This window comes from Homalodisca vitripennis, unplaced genomic scaffold, assembly GCF_021130785.1.
Source record: "Homalodisca vitripennis isolate AUS2020 unplaced genomic scaffold, UT_GWSS_2.1 ScUCBcl_1281;HRSCAF=4702, whole genome shotgun sequence".
NCBI classification, from domain to species: Eukaryota; Metazoa; Arthropoda; class Insecta; order Hemiptera; family Cicadellidae; genus Homalodisca; species Homalodisca vitripennis.
This window is the reverse complement of record NW_025777437.1, coordinates 1-22,507: the sequence shown is the minus strand read 5'-3', so window position 1 is coordinate 22,507 and position 22,507 is coordinate 1. Positions and strand designations below refer to the sequence as shown.

The window sequence follows — 22,507 nt, the reverse complement described above, 5'->3', positions numbered from 1 at the left end:
AAAGATGTTTTAAATTTCTGTCAGATCAAGTGTCAGAACGCTTTATTTTTATAATTGGCTGAATTCGTTTGTAACGTGATAGTCACTTTCCTTTAAATTGATTGATTGATTTGTTTTTATAGAAGAAGAACTTTTACAAGAAAAGTTCCCTTTTGCAAAAAGTGGATAGAACGGCAGAATAAAACAACTACCTGTCCCAGTTGCACTAAAAAATTGTTAAGATGCGACGAATGTTTGACAATAACCGCTGATACTTTAAACTTTTGTATCAAGTGCGGTCACAATTTGAGCCGCATAATAAGAATTAATAGGGCCAAGGAACAATAAAATCGAGTGAAACAACAATTGTTATCAAAACCGAAGTTCGTCTCAACAATGCTATCATCATCATCATCTGAAGGAATAACATTTTCAGAACTTAATTTAACTGGCGAAGAATTAAAATATTTGGATGAGATAGAAGAAAATCAGAGCACAACATCGGCAATATTCTGGCTGTGCCAAACTTGTCCGAGTCACCAAGTCCTCCCGCCACGCTGTCAGGTCCTAGCGAGCAAAGTGAAGACATCATTAGCAAGCCGGGTTTATAAATAATTTAGATATAGAGGTGGAGTTTAACATTTAATTTTAACCCTCATCATTCGAAAGTTATATTGTTTAAGATTCAAGTGTCGATTTTTTCAAGTGCCGAGAAATTTAAGAAAATATGTTTCTTACCATAAAGACTGATCAATATATGTTTATTTGTCGGCACTATAATCGATTTCTGGATCGTAGGAGTTTGCGTCACAGGAGCGATCACAGTTTGAGGATCACAGGAGCATTGCGTTTGCGGAATCGGTCAATTTCCTTTTCCCGGGCTCGCTGCTGTTGTGATTGATGTGCCCGAACTCGTTGCATTCTTTGTCTATCCACTTCATTCTGATTTATTGTAGAACGCAAATGTGCCATACCAATACGACTGTTATCATTATCAGTCTCTTGCTGGTCATCAGTGCGATTAGCGCGTGAGGTAGCTCGCCGTACATTCGATTTACTTCGACGACCTATGTTAGATCGTTTTCTTCTCGGCATTGTAAGCAGTATCTGATATTAATGTTTTCTTGCACTAATAATGTTAACCTATAATGGCGACAGCTTTTTTACCCAAAATTGCATGCAGTAGTAAGTAAACATATGATACTGAGACACTTCGTTATTTGTATTTGTTACTTACAGCTGTTAAATTAAATTAAGTTAAACATGAACATCAATCAAACGTTTGACAGGTAAGAACAGTTTGTATGGGAAAATCAAATTGTCGTTTTTAGTATTTTTCTTGGAATTGTGTTATATTTTCTCATCGTTTAAACCTTCCCTGGACTTCCACGAACATTTCAAGACCAAAATTAGCCAAATCGGTTCAGCCGTTCTCGAGTTTTAGCGAGACTAACGAACGGAAATTCATTTTTATTTATATAGATATGTTCACTATTATGTTTTATAATTTTGAAATAGTATCTTTAACTATAACTTCCTTATTATTATCAAATGTAAATTCCGCAAAATCAGTTTGTCACAATGAAACTTTCTTCCTGCCCCTCCAATAATCTAGCAAACACTCAATGTGATTTATTGCTGTTCCGTTTGTGACCTTGGGCTCAAATGGCAAACCTTCTTCCCCTTCTCACACTATTCGCTGTCACTTTCACTATCAACGATTCTTTGTGCACATATTACAATTTCATTATCTTCAAAACTTCATAAAGGCCAGCAAGTGTTTGTCAGTATTTTACTATTCATTGACATTCGCTTTGTCAACATTCTCTCCACCTGCAACACTATTAGCTAGTTGGGCCAAAGGTGCTGAGGATGTTACTTCGACATTATCAAAGTCAGCAAATTCTTCATCCTGATAATATCCGTGAATACGTTTTTCAACAATTTTGTCAATGTTGAAGCTTTCACTTTGTCCCAAACAGCGGCAGAAGATTCATATATTAGCATCTATGAGACAAACCCTTAAAAAATGATTTGAAATTATTTCCTTCATTAATGAATTTCATCAAAATGCTTGAGCGATAAGTCTGCTTGTCACTTGCAATTACACTGTGATCCGTTTGCTGAATTATTGCTGTGACATTTGAGAGTAAATATTTAACAAACATTTTTCGGTCATCAGACTTCAGAAGAGATGCACCTGGGTGTGATGTAGCATTACCTAACGCCAAAACAGCTTTTTCTGGAAGATTTTTTGTTTTCAAAAAGTCATGAACTTGTGGATAAATTTTTATCCAAAACAAATTTATTGAATTCTATTTTGAGAACTATTCTGCTGCAGCCTGATTCTTACAGTTTAAACTGTGAGTCATCCACATTATGCATCAAATGAACCGTCTAAGCCTAGGGTACTAAGATAATTTTGCTTTTTCTGTGCATATTGGTCCATTAATTGGATGACTCAATTTGTTTTAGTTATTGCAGCAGATGAATCAGACAAACATGCAAATTGTAAAAGATCATCTTTTATTCTTTTTAAGTCTCTAATAGTTTGTTCACTGATCCCGTCTGTATTCTTGAGCTAGTATTTGGCTACATGCGAATATATTATTTACAAATTAATTTAGACTGTTCTCCATTATTTGAACACACACATTGTTTTCTCCACTCACCATTGCTTTATATGATGCACATTTTGGTGTATAGCCTATTCTGAATTACTATATATTACAAATAACACTAATTTCTCTTATAATTTCAACATGTTAAGAATGCTTGTTTGGGTATAGCTTTATTGGCTGAGTGTTAGCGAAGCCTGTCACTTGAGATACTGGAAAATTTCATTTCTTTATGTCAGTCTATCTGTCTGTCTATGAATGTAATTTATTTAACCCATTTAATTTGAATGTAACCTTTAATACCTAAGATTAAATCTACACTAAGGCTAAATGTAAGTTTGACTATGTCTATTGCAACCACTGTTGATTAATGACAATACACGTATTTCATTTCATTTAATTTGCCTGCACAATATTTCTTAAAAGAACTGGGCTTAAAATGTTGTGTGAAACTTAATTTCTGTACAGGCAACACTGAGTTCCATGATGGTGTGTGTTACTTTATTAAGATTTGACTGAGCAGCAAATATTTTTACATTGGGTCTTATGGCAAACCACGATGGCAACAAGAACATAGCAGAATAAATAAATGAGTAAACAAGCTGAGTACAATCATATGAGGTTTTAAAATGTGATACTAAACACATGTAACTTATTCATGCAGTAACGGTGATATACAATTTTTATTATTGTCTGTCTGTCTGGTTGCAGGACACCTAGAGAGTGAAATAAGCTATAAACTTGAAGTTGTACCAAGTATGACAGTAATGATGTATTTGTGTGCAGTGCAGACTCTCCTGTATTGTGGATACGACTGGATCCAGAAATGACTCTGCTGCGTTGCACAGTAATAGAGCAACCAGATTACCAGTGGCAGTACCAGCTGAGACACGAACGTGATGTGACGGCACAGCTCGAGGCTATAACTGCCCTAGGTCTGTCTGGTTGCAGGACACCTAGAGAGTGAAATAAGCTATAAACTTGAAGTTGTACCAAGCCTGACAGTAATGATGTATTTGTGTGCAGTGCAGACTCTCCTGTATTGTGGATACGACTGGATCCAGAAATGACTCTGCTGCGTTGCACAGTAATAGAGCAACCAGATTACCAGTGGCAGTACCAGCTGAGACACGAACGTGATGTGACGGCACAGCTCGAGGCTATAACTGCCCTAGGTCTGTCTGGTTGCAGGACACCTTGAGAGTGAAATAAGCTATAAACTTGAAGTTGTACCAAGTCTGACAGTAATGATGTATTTGTGTGCAGTGCAGACTCTCCTGTATTGTGGATACGACTGGATCCAGAAATGACTCTGCTGCGTTGCACAGTAATAGAGCAACCAGATTACCAGTGGCAGTACCAGCTGAGACACGAACGTGATGTGACGGCACAGCTCGAGGCTATAACTGCCCTAGGTCTGTCTGGTTGCAGGACACCTAGAGAGTGAAATAAGCTATAAACTTGAAGTTGTACCAAGCCTGACAGTAATGATGTATTTGTGTGCAGTGCAGACTCTCCTGTATTGTGGATACGACTGGATCCAGAAATGACTCTGCTGCGTTGCACAGTAATAGAGCAACCAGATTACCAGTGGCAGTACCAGCTGAGACACGAACGTGATGTGACGGCACAGCTCGAGGCTATAACTGCCCTAGGTCTGTCTGGTTGCAGGACACCTAGAGAGTGAAATAAGCTATAAACTTGAAGTTGTACCAAGTCTGACAGTAATGATGTATTTGTGTGCAGTGCAGACTCTCCTGTATTGTGGATACGACTGGATCCAGAAATGACTCTGCTGCGTTGCACAGTAATAGAGCAACCAGATTACCAGTGGCAGTACCAGCTGAGACACGAACGTGATGTGACGGCACAGCTCGAGGCTATAACTGCCCTAGGTCTGTCTGGTTGCAGGACACCTAGAGAGTGAAATAAGCTATAAACTTGAAGTTGTACCAAGTCTGACAGTAATGATGTATTTGTGTGCAGTGCAGACTCTCCTGTATTGTGGATACGACTGGATCCAGAAATGACTCTGCTGCGTTGCACAGTAATAGAGCAACCAGATTACCAGTGGCAGTACCAGCTGAGACACGAACGTGATGTGACGGCACAGCTCGAGGCTATAACTGCCCTAGAGCACTTCTCCACCCCTGCGTCGAGGCTAGCTCTCACCGACACCATAGAGAATGACCAGGTCTATGTCCAGGTGCGGTGCCGGGCCGCTCACTGTCTCACCAAGGTCAGTCACTCGTCTCGTGTTGTACTAGTTCTGATTAGCTGAGCGTTAACGGGGTTTGTTACACAGAAGTTAGGTTACCATAAATGTTGTTCAAGATGGGTACGAAAACCCACAAAAACCAGTTTATGCCTGCTTCATTTAAATTTTTGGACACACAGAAAAGATGGTGACTTGCTGCTCGATTGAATCATTACAGGAGACGAGACTTGGGTAACACAAGTGAATTGCTAAACCAAATTACAGTCTATGGAGCGGAAGCACACACTCCCCAAAAACTGCGGGAGGGTGTGACTCAGGGGGGATTGAAGTCTCAGGTGACAAAATGTTATAGTTGGAATTTCAAAACTAGCTCACCTACATTTCTATTATTGAAAAATACTATTTTATTGTTTCTTTCAAATGTAAGTAATACAATTTTTTTCTTTTACTTTGTTTCTTAGATATCAAAATGTAATCTGCTTTCTGGATAGTCCTTGTATCGTCTATTCCTGGTGATGTTTTAGATTTTAAAGTCTCTATAGCTTTTTTTTCTTCTTCTTCCTCTCCTACAAATTTGAACTGGCATTTATTTACTGCTATTGATATTGCATGCTGATTAATTACACTGTGATTAATTTTGTTGTTTTGGAGAGTTCTTCCACTATTGTGGTGAAGAATCTACTGAAGTGATGATGAGCTATTTCCACTGACTCTTTAGCGGTAGTTACTTAAAGTTAAAATTAAGTAACAATATTAGCTGTAGCTTTTATACAGCTTTAGATGTTTGATACAATAAGAGCTATTTATTGTGCACACAGGTGGCTAATGCCATGGTCAGCAACTGGGCGGGGCCACCAGCCATGTTGGCAATCTTTAGAAAACTTTATGGATCGTTCTCGTGTCCGAAGATCATCCGTCAAAACAACTTCCAAAACCTACAACACTATTTCTTGCAGAAGGTAAGGACCATTACAGTATTTTACTCACTCTTATTTGAGATTTAGGCTGTAAAGAAATTTATATTTTTTGTATTATACCTGCAATTGTTGTCATAGGCATTAACATATAGAAAAAAGGCACAGACAACATGGAAATATGAGGGGGTACCCAAAAAACCGGAATTTTGTTTTAAATATACATATATTTATTTTTTTTACAAAACAAACTTATCACCTTCAAAGTATTCTCCATTGCGCTTTATACACTTTGTTTGAAGGACCAATAAAAATGTATAATATTAAACTCAAAATGAAACAATGTAATGTATAGTGGTTGAGGTTTTAATAACTCTTAATGTTCTGCACTTCGATAACTGAGCAAATGGAGCCTATACGTTGATTTACAAGATTGAGGTTCATATTTTAAAATTACTTTTGAGCTTCTAAGAATAATTGTTAGTTCAAATGGGGAAAAATAAAAACACAGAATAAGATCAAAGAACATACTATTAGACAAAAGCACACAGTTAAATCATGAATACAAAGAGTTAAAATGGTTTTCGTTTCTATTAAATGTCCAAAATAATGTCCGAAATTAGTTGAAGCTTTTAACAATCTTGATTGAGGAGAAAATTGTCTCTAATTACGAAGGACCATAAGAATAATGAAGCACTGTTACCTTGCACCGTCCATTGTCTTGATACCTTAACACAAATGAAGTTCAGTTGATTGCAGTTCGACCTGGGTTGCTTCCAAGGAATGTTGCACTGTTGGAGTTCTTGTTGATGTATGAAGATTCCACATTCACTAGACACTATCCTCGGTTCACTCACGAACGCTGATGTTCCACAGGGACAAAGTTAGCTTTTGGCTCGTTAAAAAGATAAAGTCCGGTAAGGGGTTGACGACAATTACACGATGAAGTGGCAAGGCTTCTAATTGCCATAGAACGGCTCAAAGGTTCACAACAACAAGGAAAAGGGGGCACGGCCCAAATTAAGTTAATGCTGGTTTTAACGTACGACCGAGCAATACGGAGTCTTTAAAAGAACTGCCTAAGATGCGTCTGAGGGCTTTTCTCGTCCGCGTTTCCTAGGACGCCTGTGATTGGTCGACACAAGTCACCTTATTCTACATCACAGTCGGACCACTATAATTTGGGATACATGTGTGTGTGTACAAAGATACAATGAAAATAGATTCCTTTATGACTAACATGGTATCAAACAATGGTGGACAATGAGCAATTCTAAATAAAATACACAATTTTGGTTATCAGTAAGAAAATATATTAATATGTAAATTAAATTAATTAGTATAAATAAATATGAAAACCTAACACACTTATCCCATTGTTGTTTCCTCTGTTTGAAACATGTTTTGTACTCCTCGTCAGTGATGGCTGCCAATTCCTCCATTGTTGTTTCCTCTGTTTGAAACATGTTTTGTACTCCTCGTCAGTGATGGCTGCCAATTCCTCCATTGTTGTTTCCTCTGTTTGAAACATGTTTTGTACTCCTCGTTAGTGATGGCTGCCAATTCCTCCATTGTTGTTTCCTCTGTTCGAAACATGTTTTGTACTCCTCGTCAGTGATGGCTGCCAATTCCTCCATTGTTGTTTCCTCTGTTCGAAACATGTTTTGTACTCCTCGTCAGTGATGGCTGCCAATTCCTCCATTGTTGTTTCCTCTGTTTGAAACATGTTTTGTACTCCTCGTCAGTGATGGCTGCCAATTCCTCCATTGTTGTTTCCTCTGTTTGAAACATGTTTTGTACTCCTCGTTAGTGATGGCTGCCAATTCCTCCATTGTTGTTTCCTCTGTTCGAAACATGTTTTGTACTCCTCGTCAGTGATGGCTGCCAATTCCTCCATTGTTGTTTCCTCTGTTTTAAACATGTTTTGTACTCCTCGTTAGTGATGGCTGCCAATTCCTCCATTGTTGTTTCCTCTGTTCGAAACATGTTTTGTACTCCTCATTAGTGATGGCTGCCAATTCCTCCATTGTTGTTTCCTCTGTTCGAAACATATTTTGTACTCCTCGTCAGTGATGGCTGCCAATTCCTCCATTGTTGTTTCCTCTGTTCGAAACATGTTTTGAACTCCTCGTCAGTGATGGCTGCCAATTCCTCCATTGTTGTTTCCTCTGTTTGAAACATGTTTTGTACTCCTCGTCAGTGATGGCTGCCAATTCCTCCATTGTTGTTTCCTCTGTTTGAAACATGTTTTGTACTCCTCGTTAGTGATGGCTGCCAATTCCTCCATTGTTGTTTCCTCTGTTCGAAACATGTTTTGTACTCCTCGTTAGTGATGGCTGCCAATTCCTCCATTGTTGTTTCCTCTGTTCGAAACATGTTTTGTACTCCTCGTCAGTGATGGCTGCCAATTCCTCCATTGCTTTTTTCTTGACATCATCCACGCTGTCAAATCAGAGACCTTTCATGTCCCTTTTCATTCGTGGGAATAAAAAGAAGTCGCACGGAGCCAGATCTGGTGAGTAAGGTGCATGTGGTAGTGAAACCATGCATTTTTAGCCAAAAACTGGGTGACAGAGATTGCTGTGTGCGCAGGCGCGTTGTCGTGGTGAAAAAACCAGTCCCCTGTTTGCCACAAATCATGTCTTTTGCGACGAATGCTGTTCCGTAGTCTTCTTAAGACTTCAAGATAAAACACCTGATTTACTGTCTGGCCTGGTGGAACAAATTCTGAATGGACAATCCCCTTTACATCAAAAAAACAAATGAGCATTGTTTTGACACTCGATCTGACTTGACGGCATTTTTTTGGTCTGGGTGATGATTCCGTCTTCCATTGGCTGGATTGTTGTTTGGTTTTTGGGTCGTACCCATAGCACCAAGATTTGACACGTGTAATTATTTTTGACAAATCTGGATCGGCTTCAAGTTGCTGCTTCAAATCACGGCAAGCTTCAATTCGACGTTCCTTTTGAAAGTCAGTGAGAGCACGAGGCACAAACTTGGCGCCAACCCTTTTCATGTTCAAGTCTTCGGTTAAAATCCGTTGAACTGAGCTCCATGACAGCCCACTAGCCTCTGATATTTGCTCGATAGTTCGTCCTCGGTCTGCAAGCACAATTTATTTCACTTTCTCAAGATTTTCGTCTGTTCGGGAAGTCGATGGTCGTCCAGAACAAGGTCGTGAAGTGACATGTCACCATTTTTAAATCGAGAAAACCATTCGTACACTTTGGTTTTCCCCATAACGTGGTCTTTGTAGGCTGTGTTCAACATTTCAAGTGTTTCAGCGGCGTTCTTGGCAAACAGAAAACAAAACTTCACAGCTGCACGCTGTTCAGTTGCCATCGTAAAAAACGGCACAATCACAAAACAGCACTAGCAAAAACTATTACTGCATGGGGACAGAACACGTAAGGTCAACCCAACAGGCAGCACTGAGCTGGCAAAGAGCAGTGCTACAAGAGCCAAGCGGCGAGAATTTGTACTACGCAAGTTCCACCTACAGCATAGCTATTCCGGGGACTTTTGGGTATCCCCTTGTATAAACATCAAATAATGAAAAAATTCAAAATAAAATAATTTCATATAAATATTAAAATTAACAAATTAAACACTACTTGTCAAAAGTAATGATACAACTTTGAGCTTGGGTTCAATATCAGGTTCACATCCTGCCTTTACTTTGTTTAGTATTGTTCGTTTACTATTATTTGTTCTGGAACTTTTAAAGTACATGTTGAGTCAGTTTTATTTTACAAGGGTCCCATGATGTCTACTGAGAATATAAAAATACTGAGTTTTTAGTTCTTTATAGGCAACTACAAAGGAAATATCACCATTGATTAACAGCCATAGGATCTGTCAGAAGATTTGAATCACTTCCTGTTAGTCCTGTGCAAATTTAGAGACAACTCCAAGAACCAGTTCAAGTGACTTCTAATGTGGGGTGATTTACATATTGTTTGATCCACAGACAATCCCAGTGGCAATGGCAGGGTTGAGGAACAGCCACGGAATATGTCCCCAAGAAGTGATCCAGTTTCTACTTGACCTGTTCAAGTACAATGACAACTCCAAGAACCGGTTCTCAGACAATTACTACAGGGCATCACTAATCGAGGCTCTGGGAGCTTCTGTCACTCCAGTGATATCTGTCATACAACAGGGGTAAGGAGTTGTCACAACCAACCTTGTAAAGCTTAACCTAAGTTAATGACTAAGTTACATGTTGTCTGGTTGTCATAGTATACATTTAGAAAATCTTTATGAGACAATATTAAATTATTCATCTAGAAATACTGCAAAGTTCATTTTTCAGACAGTTTTAAAAAACCCTAGAGAGTAATAGAGATTTTGAATTTTAATCAATTAAAATCACATTTTTGTTTTTATTTTATTCTCATGGTTATCATATAATTACAATACAAGAAAAAGAAATGACTTACCAACCCATAGACTTACATTCTTTCAAACAAAACATGTATATGAGAACAAAATCTGTTAATAAACTTCCAAATTATATCAAAAAATATTACTAATATTGTTAAATTACAATACAAGGAAAAGAAATTACTTACCAACCCATAGACTTACATTCTTTCAAACAAAACATGTATATGAGAACAAAATCTGTTAATAAACTTCCAAATTATATCAAAAATATTACTAATATTGTTAAATTTAAACAAACGACTTCTGAGCTTCTCATAGATGGGGTAATGGAAGAGCGGGGCCTCTTTGGAAAACTGTCCACTATCAGATCTGGCTGCACCACCATAGAGACGAGCCTCTATTCAAATAGTGTTAAATTTTGTAGAGGTGATTTAGATCTTGGTTTCCAGAGGTCTGGTAAGGATATGTGGGTGAATGTGCTACATCTTAAATGTTCAATCCATAAGAAATAAAGTAAACGAATTAGCAGTGGTCTTGGATGAAGCCACTTGTGATGTTGTTCTAATTAATGAACATTGGCTCCTTGAGGATGAAGTAAAGTTATATGTGCCCAGTGGTTTCCAATTAGCTTCAGCGTATTGTAGAAGCGAGCCCTATGGAGGGGCCTCTATTTTAATTAAAGATTATATTAAATTTGAAATAATTGACGTCTCACATCTAACCTGCCCCAGACTTCTGGAAGCCTGCTTGTATATATGTAAATACTTTTAATGTAATATTTATCTCCTTGTATAGAACACCAGATAGTAATAGTAACATATTTTTTTACTTATCTTGAATATTTACTACATTTTATTTGTAATAGGAAACCCAAGAGTAAGATTGTTCTGGGAGCAGATTTTAATATAGATTTTTCAAAAGTTAATGATGTTAATACAGTTATGCTCATTAACTTACTTAAATCTTTTAATTTATATCATGTCAATGACACTCCAACTAGGTATAATAATATTATTGATAATATTGTTACAAATCTAGATAAAAACTGTTTTAGGTGCTGTCTGTGGAATTACCAGATTTCGGACCATGAGATGATTCTGTTTAATTTCTGTGTCCCCATCTGTAACCCCTATGGTGAAACAGATCTCCTTTCGAAGAGTAAAGGAAAATAATGTAAACTCATTTGCTGAACAATTATCTCAGTTTGATTGGTATAGTCTGTTTGAAATTACAGACACTAATGCTGCTTTTGAATACTTTATAAATAATCTTATGTGTTTATACAATTACTTTTGTCCAATGATTCAAAAGTCTGTTAATTTACAAAATAAAAAGAAAACTGGTAACTCCAAATGGTTTGATGAGTCTCTCCATAACATGAGAAATATATTGTTAATTACCTTGGGGATATGTTGAAAATAACCAGCTTATAGGGACAATGTAGCTTTAAGGAACTGCTATAACTTGCAAAAGAAAATGTACAGAGAAAGAATTAAAGAAGCCAAAATAAGGTGTAATGATACATTTTATCAATGAAGCCAATAATAAAGTGCTTAGCTGCCTGGAAAGGTTATAAAATTGGAAGCAGGAAATCATTTTAGTACTGATGATAATCTGCCACAGATAGCTCCAGATAAATTTAACGACCACTACATTAATATTGGTAAGGAAATACTTAGTAAGTATCAGACCAACAATAATAATAGTTTAAGACACAGTGTTTACCTTGCTAATGCTAAAAGTTCACAGGTCAGTTTTATTTTTAAAGAAATAGATGAGAAACAAATATGTGCCATAGTTAAATCTTAAAAAGCCATCTAAGTGTGAGGATATATATGGCTTATCCAATAAAATAGTGAAATTCATTGCTCCTCTTATAATCAAGCCCTTGACTTATGTAATTAATCTTAGTTTGTCTTCCTCACGTTTTCCAAATTGTTTAAAAAACTTTCAAAAAGTATCCCCTTGTTTAAAAAGGGCGATAGATCCTGTGTAGATAATTATAGAACAATAACGATTGTTTCGGTTTTTTCTAAAATATTAGAGACTTGTGTTAAAAATCAGCTCATGGATTTCCTAGATGTAAATCAAATCTTATCAAATAGCCAATTTGGGTTTAGGCCGGGCTACTCAACAGTTTAAGGCATTAGACCAATGTTGTGTCTCAGATATTGACAAGTTTTGAGGATCATGAGTACTTGGGATTGACCCTGTTGGACCTCAGCAAGGCTTTCGACAGTATCTCTCATGATATTTTATTAAATAAATTGCAGTATTATGGAATATGTAATGATACCTTACAGTTCTTCAGAACTTATTTGTGTGGTAGACTACATATGGTCAGTGTTGGTGGTCAAGATTCGTCTGTAAAAGAGGTCCTTGCTGGGGTCCCTCAGGGCTCTGTCCTTGGCCCCCTCTTATTTATTTTGTATGTCAATGACTTACCAATCAATTTGAACTGTAATACCGTATTGTACGCGGATGATACATCTATAATAGTAAAGGGCAACTGTGTACATGATGTTCTTAGTAACACTAATAGAGTAATCAATACAGCTTCTATGTGGTTTGACTCTAATCTCTTAAAAATGAATGATAATAAAACTGAAAACATACTATTCTGTCTAAGAAAGTATTGAAATGCAAGACTCTATATTGAAACCGGTGAAGCTCTTAGGGATAACTTTAGATTCTAAGCTTATCTGGCATGAGCATACAAATAATGTAATTTCAAAGTTGTCAAGAGTTTGTTTTTTACTACGTAAACTAAAGAGCTGTGTTAGTAATAAGTTACTTAAAATTGCTTACTTTAGTTTTTTTTCATTCTCATTTGGTTGTATGCTAACATTTTATGGGGTAATAGTGTAGGTGCAGAAAGAGTTTTCCTGTGGCAGAAAAGAGCTATAAGAATTATGTTTTGTCTAGGTTATAGGGATAGCTGTAAATCATATTTTATTAACAATAATATAATGACTCTTCCATGCATTTTATTTTTTTCAAAATTTAATTCATGTACGAGAAAACGTAGAAGATTTTACAAGTTTTAAACAATATATACATAATTATCACACACGACATGCTAATGACTTAGTTTTGCCTACAATGAGATTAACCAAATACAGCAAGAGTCATAAATATTTGCAAATCAAGCTCTTTAACAAGCTTCCCGAAATGTTGAGGGTGTTAGATTTACAAACTTTTAAATCAAAAATTTCCAAATGGCTCATCACTCAGGCCTTCTACTCTGTAAACGAGTTTCTGAATTCAGAGGTAGCTATTAATGCTTAGCGTTTATCCCATCATATGAAATGTCCATACTTTTGTAGGCCAGTATATTTTACTGTGATTGTTTTTTGTTTTTTAACTGTAACATTATTGTAATATGTATTGTTTTTATGACTGACTTTGTCAATTCTGTAAAGAAAAATGGCAATAAAAATGATTCTGATTCTGATTCTGATTCTGAAACCATTTGTTTTACAAATTGTTGAATATAGAGTAAGTTTATTAGTATTCCTCATAAGAACATGTAGTATATTTAGTTCTTTTAGGTTAATACTTTATATACAACCTATTCTTTGTATTGATATACAATCTAAGGAATAAAGATTATTTTGAAATTTGAATAGAATAAAATACACAGATAGCATCATGCTCTGTAAATTTTTTTCCTTACATTAACATGAGTTTGATAGTTTTGCACTTTCTGTGTTGCCCAAAGCCATCACCAGAAAACTCAACCTCTAGATACTAATATCCAACCTCATCCATCCACCAAACCAACCTTGACATCTGTTTAGGAAGAAATAACAGCAGTTACTGTCTGTCGTCAATAGATTGATGTTGAAGGCCATCACCAGAAATCTCAGCTTCTAGATACTAATATCCAACCTCATCCATCCACCAAACCAACCTTGACATCTGTTTAGGAAGAAATAACAGCAGTTACTGTCTGTCGTCAATAGATTGATGTTGAAGGCCATCACCAGAAATCTCAGCTTCTAGATACTAATATCCAACCTCATCCATCCACCAAACCAACCTTGACATCTGTTCAGGAAGAAATAACAGCAGTTACTGTCTGTCGTCAATAGATTGATGTTGAAGGCCATCACCAGAAATCTCAGCTTCTAGATACTAATATCCAACCTCATCCATCCACCAAACCAACCTTGACATCTGTTCAGGAAGAAATAACAGCAGTTACTGTCTGTCATCAATAGATTGGTGTTGAAGGCCATCACCAGAAATCTCATCCTCTAGATACTAATATCCAACCTCATCCATCCACCAAACCAACCTTGACATCTGTTCAGGAAGAAATAACAGCAGTTACTGTCTGTCGTCAATAGATTGATGTTGAAGGCCATCACCAGAAATCTCAGCTTCTAGATACTAATATCCAACCTCATCCATCCACCAAACCAACCTTGACATCTGTTCAGGAAGAAATAACAGCAGTCACTGTCTGTCGTCAATAGATTGGTGTTGAAGGCCATCACCAGAAATCTCATCCTCTAGATACTAATATCCAACCTCATCCATCCACCAAACCAACCTTGACATCTGTTCAGGAAGAAATAACAGCAGTCACTGTCAGTTGTCAATAGATTGGTGTTAAGGTACATCACCAGAAATCTCAACCAAAGTTGTAAATGCCAATGTCTAGTATCATCCATCCACCTAACTAGCCTTGTTATCTGTCCAGGACTGAAATAACAGCAGAGTCACTGTCTGTAGACACTAGATTAGTGTTGGAGGAGATCACAAGGAATCTTAATCTGGAGAAGCTTCTGCCCTGCTACAAGCTAACTGTTACACAGGCTTGTCTCCGCGCTATCAGAAAACTTCAGAAGTACGGACATCTTCCGAGCATCCCCACCCTGTTTCGTACCTACGCGGCTTATGGCCAGTTTGTCGGTAAGTTTCATAAGGATTTAACTATTTTAAACTGTAGTATTTTATGTTACATATCCAAATTACATCTTCTACGGACAAAATCATGGAGCTTATCAATCATATCCATTATTACTTGATAGGAAGTTCAGCAGACTTACCTTGAAAACTGTCTTTTAGGGTCCACTGATTGAAAGAACACATAAAAGTACACGCGTTTTACACTTAGTTAGAAATCTTCGATTGAACTGCAACTTTTTCAACCAATAGAGAACATTCTAGTTGTCTATTCACTTTGGGTTGCAGAATCAATGTGGGAAGCAGTGTTAGCAATCCACTTTTTACAGACACTGTTACTACTTTATAACTGTTGACATTATATTGAGTACTATATTAAATATCTATGAAAACTGTTAATCTGCTGAAGGTAGTGGTGGAAGGAACTAATCTCAGGGTTAGATTTAGAGGATTTCTTGATTTTGTTACCCATTGGATTGCAGTTCCCAACTTCTTAACTGTAAGGGATTATAGTCTTTTGGTAATGATTTAACTATTGGGATTTGGGACACAGTTATTGAAGTTTGTAAAGTTATGGCTTGCAGCATGTTGGGGACTGGTTAGTATTATAGCGAAAAGTGCAAAACATGTTCCATAAAACAACCTACTCACACCTTCACAAGCTCATCAACAAAGGAGGTATCTAAGATAAAAGGCATCTGATTCACAGAAAATCTCATTTACCAACTTCAATGCTAACACAGTCCTGCACAATATATAGACATCACAGCCAAAAAGCCTAAGAACAAGAATGAATGTCACAACACGAGATGTCAAAGTAGGCTATAAACATGCTAATACTCTAGGTCAGGGTTTGTATGGTTCACATTAAATCACATGTTCCCATAGTTTCAATATTGAGCAGCATGGAACCCCATAAACGTTGTTGGTGGCTAGTAAATTCCTCCAGGTCATGGTTTATATGTTTTAAACATGCTAATATTCTGTCACATTAAATCACATGTGCCCATAGTTTCATAGTTCCAATATTGGAGTAGCAGTGAACTCCAAAAATTTCTTGGCTGCTTGTAAAGTCCTGTAGATCTTGGCTTTTAATTGGCTAAATTAATTTTTGTGGTTAATATTGTGGACTAAAAATATCACTTCTGCAAGGTCTATTTTCGATCCAACAATTAAAATATTATCATAAGTGAAAGCCATATTAAGCCAAATAATAATAATATAAATAAAGCCAAATATTATCTATCTGCCAGATACGACTCTCAATAATTGTGCATTGCTCAATCTGCCAATCTCTTAGTATTAGCTAAAATGACTCACATTAATAAATTCCTCTGTGATATTTAGAAACACAATATGCAGCCAGTATATTTTAGGATGTACTTCACAAAACGTAACACCTTTATTTTGCCTGTTGCGAACTATAGTATTTTTAATATAAAAATTGTGAAAGCATCTGTATTGCAAATTAGCTTGCACTTCACTTAAACCTTAACAGCTTGCTGTACTAGAAGCCATCTTGATTTTGGCCTCATAAGAACATTTTTTAACCTAATGCACTTGTACAGACTTATTTTATACCATTGCATTATAGGAAATGGCTTATTTTAAAGATATAATTAATTAATATGCATCCAAATGGTTTTTGATTTTTCAAAATGTTTTAGAAAAAATTTTAAATGTTTTTGCCTTTCATCGTTTAAATATTCAAAAAGTATATAATTTATAAACAAATCTTTTAAAAAGATACATCTCCCATAGTGCTTTGATTAAAAATAAACCCATAAAAGTGAATCAGGTTTAACATTGTTCTTATGTGGAAAGTTCAAGGTTGTATCACTATAGCGGTGATTAAGCCTAGAATTTTTGGAAGATTGGGGTAATGATATGTAATTGGAGACCACGAGTCAATAAGCTAGAGTTCTGTTGGAGTAGAAAGTTCATCATAATGAAAGTAATGGAAAAACACCTTTCACCCTTCTCCTTTTTCACAAATTACCATGTTTCGGTTTGGCTGTAGTTAATGTGTTTGTGACACTGTGTTGGCAGAGGTGCGACTGACAGCTCTAGAGATGCTGGTGGATTTCACTGGACTGGACGGCAAGTGGTTAGACCTGGAGTATCTGCTGTGGTTAATGTGTTTGTGACACTGTGTTGGCAGAGGTGCGACTGACAGCTCTAGAGATGCTGGTGGATTTCACTGGACTGGACGGCAAGTGGTTAGACCTGGAGTATCTGCTGTGGTTAATGTGTTTGTGACACTGTGTTGGCAGAGGTGCGACTGACAGCTCTAGAGATGCTGGTGGATTTCACTGGACTGGACGGCAAGTGGTTAGACCTGGAGTATCTGCTGTGGTTAATGTGTTTGTGACACTGTGTTGGCAGAGGTGCGACTGACAGCTCTAGAGATGCTGGTGGATTTCACTGGACTGGACGGCAAGTGGTTAGACCTGGAGTATCTGCTGTGGTTAATGTGTTTGTGACACTGTGTTGGCAGAGGTGCGACTGACAGATCTAGAGATGCTGGTGGATTTCACTGGACTGGACGGCAAGTGGTTAGACCTGGAGTATCTGCTGTGGTTAATGTGTTTGTGACACTGTGTTGGCAGAGGTGCGACTGACAGCTCTAGAGATGCTGGTGGATTTCACTGGACTGGACGGCAAGTGGTTAGACCTGGAGTATCTGCTGTGGTTAATGTGTTTGTGACACTGTGTTGGCAGAGGTGCGACTGACAGCTCTAGAGATGCTGGTGGATTTCACTGGATTGGACGGCAAGTGGTTAGACCTGGAGTATCTGCTGTGGTTAATGTGTTTGTGACACTGTGTTGGCAGAGGTGCGACTGACAGCTCTAGAGATGCTGGTGGATTTCACTGGACTGGACGGCAAGTGGTCAGACCTGGAGTATCTGCTTGATATGGCGGAGGAGGACCCGGATCCCGGGGTGAGGTCAGGCCTAGTGCGACTGTTGTGTGACAACCCCCCTTCCACCACTCCCACACTCACCGACACCGACTGGACAGAGAGGATCTAGTCAACCGACTATGGAACCTGTTCAAGTAAATAGGATTATTGACCTGTGCATAAATTTGGTTTTTTCTTAAGCAACACTTTAATTCTGAAATGAATGTAATGATGTTTCCTTAGGATATTATGGTCAAAGATGCTCAATTTTCCAAACAATATTTCTGTTGTTGAGACTTCAGTATATTTCTTATATTCTCAGTCTGAAATAGTTCACCCCGACAAGTTTCACCACATGGAGGAATGTCAGTTGATAGTCAAAATTCTATGAACTGTCACTGGTGATATTTTCGATTATGTTTATCATCCATTGAAATATCTAAATGGTTCAATGATGTCAGATCTAATTTAGACGAACACATAAATGTGCACAATATTTTGAAGTTAAATGTGTTGACATGATTGCATATTGATACAAAAAAGTTAAAACAACACAGTACAAGGAACTGGATACCTAAAGTGATCAAACGATTTTAGAGTCAGAAATATGAAGTTGAAGTATCTCTAGGTAATCAGATACCTGAGTCGATAATCTAAAATTCAATCAGCTACTTGAAGTGGCTTGAAGTTATTAAAATAAATGGGAGTGTTTAAGGAATTTCAAGTGGTTTAATGATAGACAGTCAGATTGATATACACCTTTTACGGGGATGATAATAGAAGGGGAAAGATGCTCACAATACTGACTTTGCATAAACTCCTGCAACACTGATAGTCATTTTGTTTGTAAAGCTACCTTGTAAAAGTCTTGTAGTAATTCTTTGAAGAAAGTGATATGTGAAACACAAATTGAAATATTAAGGATTCTGCACTTTGAAGACATTGAGATCTTGTATTAAAAATGTTAGATATTTAATTTATTTGTTGTATATCGGCAATTGTAGACACACGTACAGTGACATGTTCCTGCTTGTTGCCAGCTGTATGTTGTCCCACGACACCCGGATGCGGTGCTCTATGGTGGATCTCTACTACGTGTTGTACGGAAAGAAGAGACCCACCTGTCTGCCCATCCCTGAACTGGCTGCTCTTCTGAAGCCTCAACGAGTCGATTCCTTCATAGAATCCGAAGTTAGTGGTTTGTGTAGAATTACAATGTCAGTACGTTGAATCTCTCAAGACAACATTTATGTTGCACATTGTTCTCCATCAGTTCACCATTTAATCGCTTGGGCTCATATCCCATACAAATATAAGAATTTGTTAAAATACCATTACCATCGGTATTGTATGGATATTATGTGAAAATAAACTGCACATAGAAATAGATTTAAAACCAGGGCTAGTTTTAGAGGCATTACTTCAAAATGTTCTTGCAGTCTATAGAAAAGATGTTTGGACAAGCAGTTATGGAAAAATTTGAAAGTCTTTTCTCCTAAATCTTTCTGTAACTAATATTTGATATAGAATATGAATGAAATGAAAAATGCATTTATTAAAGAGGTGGAGTTAGGGCTATCAAGCCTTCATTTACAGTTGCGGTAAATTATTAACTAGTACTTCAAATATAAAATAACAAAATTGCTTAACCTATATAAATAATAAATTGAGTAGACTATCAATACTTTCAGTTACTGTTCCTAAAGTATGTAGTTCAAGTGTGTGTTCTTTCTGCTGTCCACAGTTGTCGGTGATGAAGCCGTCACAAAGTCAGCCCGAGGCGATGGATGTGTCGATGTCCCTCAAACGCAAGGCGGCATCACCACTCAAAGAGCTGGAGGTAGTTACCGCCGACGACCTTGGAGTTGCCACCGTGGAGGTCATCGGTGCCGACGATACCAACAAATCATCCAGGAGCAAGGTTAGACTTTTCGGGCATCTACAATATCGTGATGGCCTGAAAGCAGGGCTGTATGTACAAGCACCAAAACATAAATACTTTGTTAGCTGGGCTTCCTCTTCCTTTCTGGACATTATTTACTGTTATTGTTGCTATGAGTAGTAGTGGTTTTTCTGCTTTCGGAGGTTAGAGAATTAGTTACTGATACAAATTTAGCCTAATTTATTGAAATTAAATTTTAAATAGTTCCATATCCACACTTTACTCACATTGTACAGTTGCTTATTAGTTTAAGCTTTGCAGGACAAGATAAAAGTACAGAAACATAGATTATCTACACAGTAATTGTATCCAGTGATGTAGCAATCAATTAACATATCTTAAAATGTATAGTCTTGTCCAATTACGAAATAAAGAACATGAAAAGATGATTTCTCTTCTACTCAAGTTAGATTGTCCATAAATCCAAATACAGTGTGTCCAGACAGTCATCTCTTAACCCTCCGACTAATAATAAGAAACTCCCAGAATAATACACTGGCTTTTGTCTTTGCACAACATATTTTTCAGATATTAAAAAAAAATATATGCTAAATGCTGAGTAATAAGTGTTATATATTTTTGTTGCAAACCAGAGAAAATGTAAAATATGCAATTACTAGAGTATTGTTTTTTTATTTGTACATAAGTAGCTAAATGTGTATTGTAAAGTTTTGGTTTTCTAAGTTTCACTCTACGTAACTTTCACATGACTTGAAAGTACATTTACAGTAAGATACTGTAAATGTAGAAAATATACACAGTTTTGTAATGAACAAAAAGATTATAACATATATACATTTATTTACAACACAAACAAGTTTTTGATCAAAATGTATAGTATGTACTACTTTTTTGGCAGTACACTTATCCATATTGGTGTTTGATGAATTCTTTGGGCAAGACGAATATCAGATAGTGATGAATTGTTGTCACTGTCATTATCGGTTTGTTCACAACCCATTTCATATTCCACTGGTTCATAATCATCCAGACTACCTGAAAACAAATCTGACAAAGAAATATTATCATGCACTTTGTTTGCCGATATGTCACTTTCTTCATCAGAACTAATATTTTCATCATCCAATAGTTCACGTATATCATTTGTTGAACAATGATAACAATCAATAATTATAAACAACTAGTCTACATAATAACCTAGCAACAGTAGCAACAAAGAACGTCAAGGCTGTGCAGTGCGTCAGCTGTATGATGTATGGCATTTGAATCCATATCAGCTGACAACGTGGAATATACGAATATAAACTATATAAAATGAATTGATATTTATGAGTAGAAGACTCGATTGGTGCAAAGTTATATTATGTCTTTATAACTTAAACTGTTTTCGCGTAATAATAGCGGAAAGTTGACCGACGGCTGTGCCATCTTATCAGTTCACAAGTGGTATTGATGAACGTCTGTGTCATCAGTCATCAGTTGGAGGGTTAATATAATAAATTTAACAAGAAAATGTGGGAAAATGGTGGGTGACACTTTTTAAGTATCATATTTGAATTCAGCACCTTAAAAAACAGAAGAATAAAGTGTTTTTATCAAAGACCTGTATCGGCTTATTATCAGTATACAAATCACTTTAAATGCTCAGTCTTTAATGGACAAACGTGACATGCTGGAGGTTTTGTTATCTTGGACTCTGTGTCAGCGAACATTGGTGCTCTCGACTGACTTCTGATTTGGTTAATATCCAGGGCTTTCTATCAGCTAGTATGTACTGCCGATCTATTAATCAACGTGGGGGCTCGGGTATCCTACTGAGGCAGGGTATCAGGTTCAACGTTATTGATGTTGATGAATTTTGCAGCGAGATGAACACTGAAGTGGCGGGAGAGTCCTGTTGACTGAGTATAAAATAATTTTATTAGCACTATATAGGCCTCCTGGAGGGAATATGGACGCCTTTATGGGTCTCTTTGAACGTTTGCTTGATCACCTAATTGAGTTTAAATGTTCTATTATTTTGTGCGGGGATTTCAACATTGACTTTTTGAAGGCTAACTTATCTAGTGTTAACAATTTAAAAGACATTTTAAGATCAGTGGATTGTAAATTGACTGTAAATCTCCCGACAAGAGGCAATGCCTGCCTCTACAATGTTGTGACCAATTTGGGTGACAATTGTTTTCAGGCCAAGGTTTTAAGTGAATGTTTGTCTGATCATAACATGATTGAAATATCCCTTGTCCTTGAATTGCAATTTACAAAGAATTCTCGGGTAAAGCAGATTGAGGTGAGATGTCTAGCTCCTAGTAAACATTGAAAGTTTAATCTCTTATTTAACATTTACTAATTGGCCAGCCATATTTGCAAATAGTGATAATAACACTATATTATTTTACATTTTTATGAAAAGATTTTGAACTATTTTTGATCTGTGCTGCCCTTTTAAAACCAGAACTGTTAATAATTCTAAGCTAAAACTCAAATGGTATACTGATCACTTAAGAGATCTATAACGACTTGGATTGTTGATATTAATATTCCAGAGTATTAATATTTAAATCATCAATAATACATCCAAGACGATATAAAATATTTTTTGATTAGTAAAGATTCTAGTGAATATTAAGTACAATGTAAATTTAAAAATTCCTTTGGCAAGAAAT

At 36.7% G+C, this 22,507-nt stretch overlaps 1 protein-coding gene across 1 annotated transcript in view; it reads left to right on the top strand.

Annotated features, from left to right (window-relative positions):
• Positions 1-20,015, top strand: part of LOC124371368 (transcription initiation factor TFIID subunit 2-like) — a 62,091-nt gene extending 42,076 nt beyond the window's left edge. The window contains 8 exon segments of the mRNA XM_046829698.1: positions 4,584-4,836; positions 5,634-5,774; positions 9,703-9,896; positions 14,830-15,041; positions 17,869-18,020; positions 18,023-18,093; positions 18,979-19,129; positions 19,683-20,015. Coding sequence (XP_046685654.1) covers positions 4,584-4,836; positions 5,634-5,774; positions 9,703-9,896; positions 14,830-15,041; positions 17,869-18,020; positions 18,023-18,093; positions 18,979-19,129; positions 19,683-20,000 — 1,492 coding nt within the window. The 3' untranslated portion in view covers positions 20,001-20,015.
• The last annotated feature ends 2,492 nt before the right edge of the window (positions 20,016-22,507 follow it).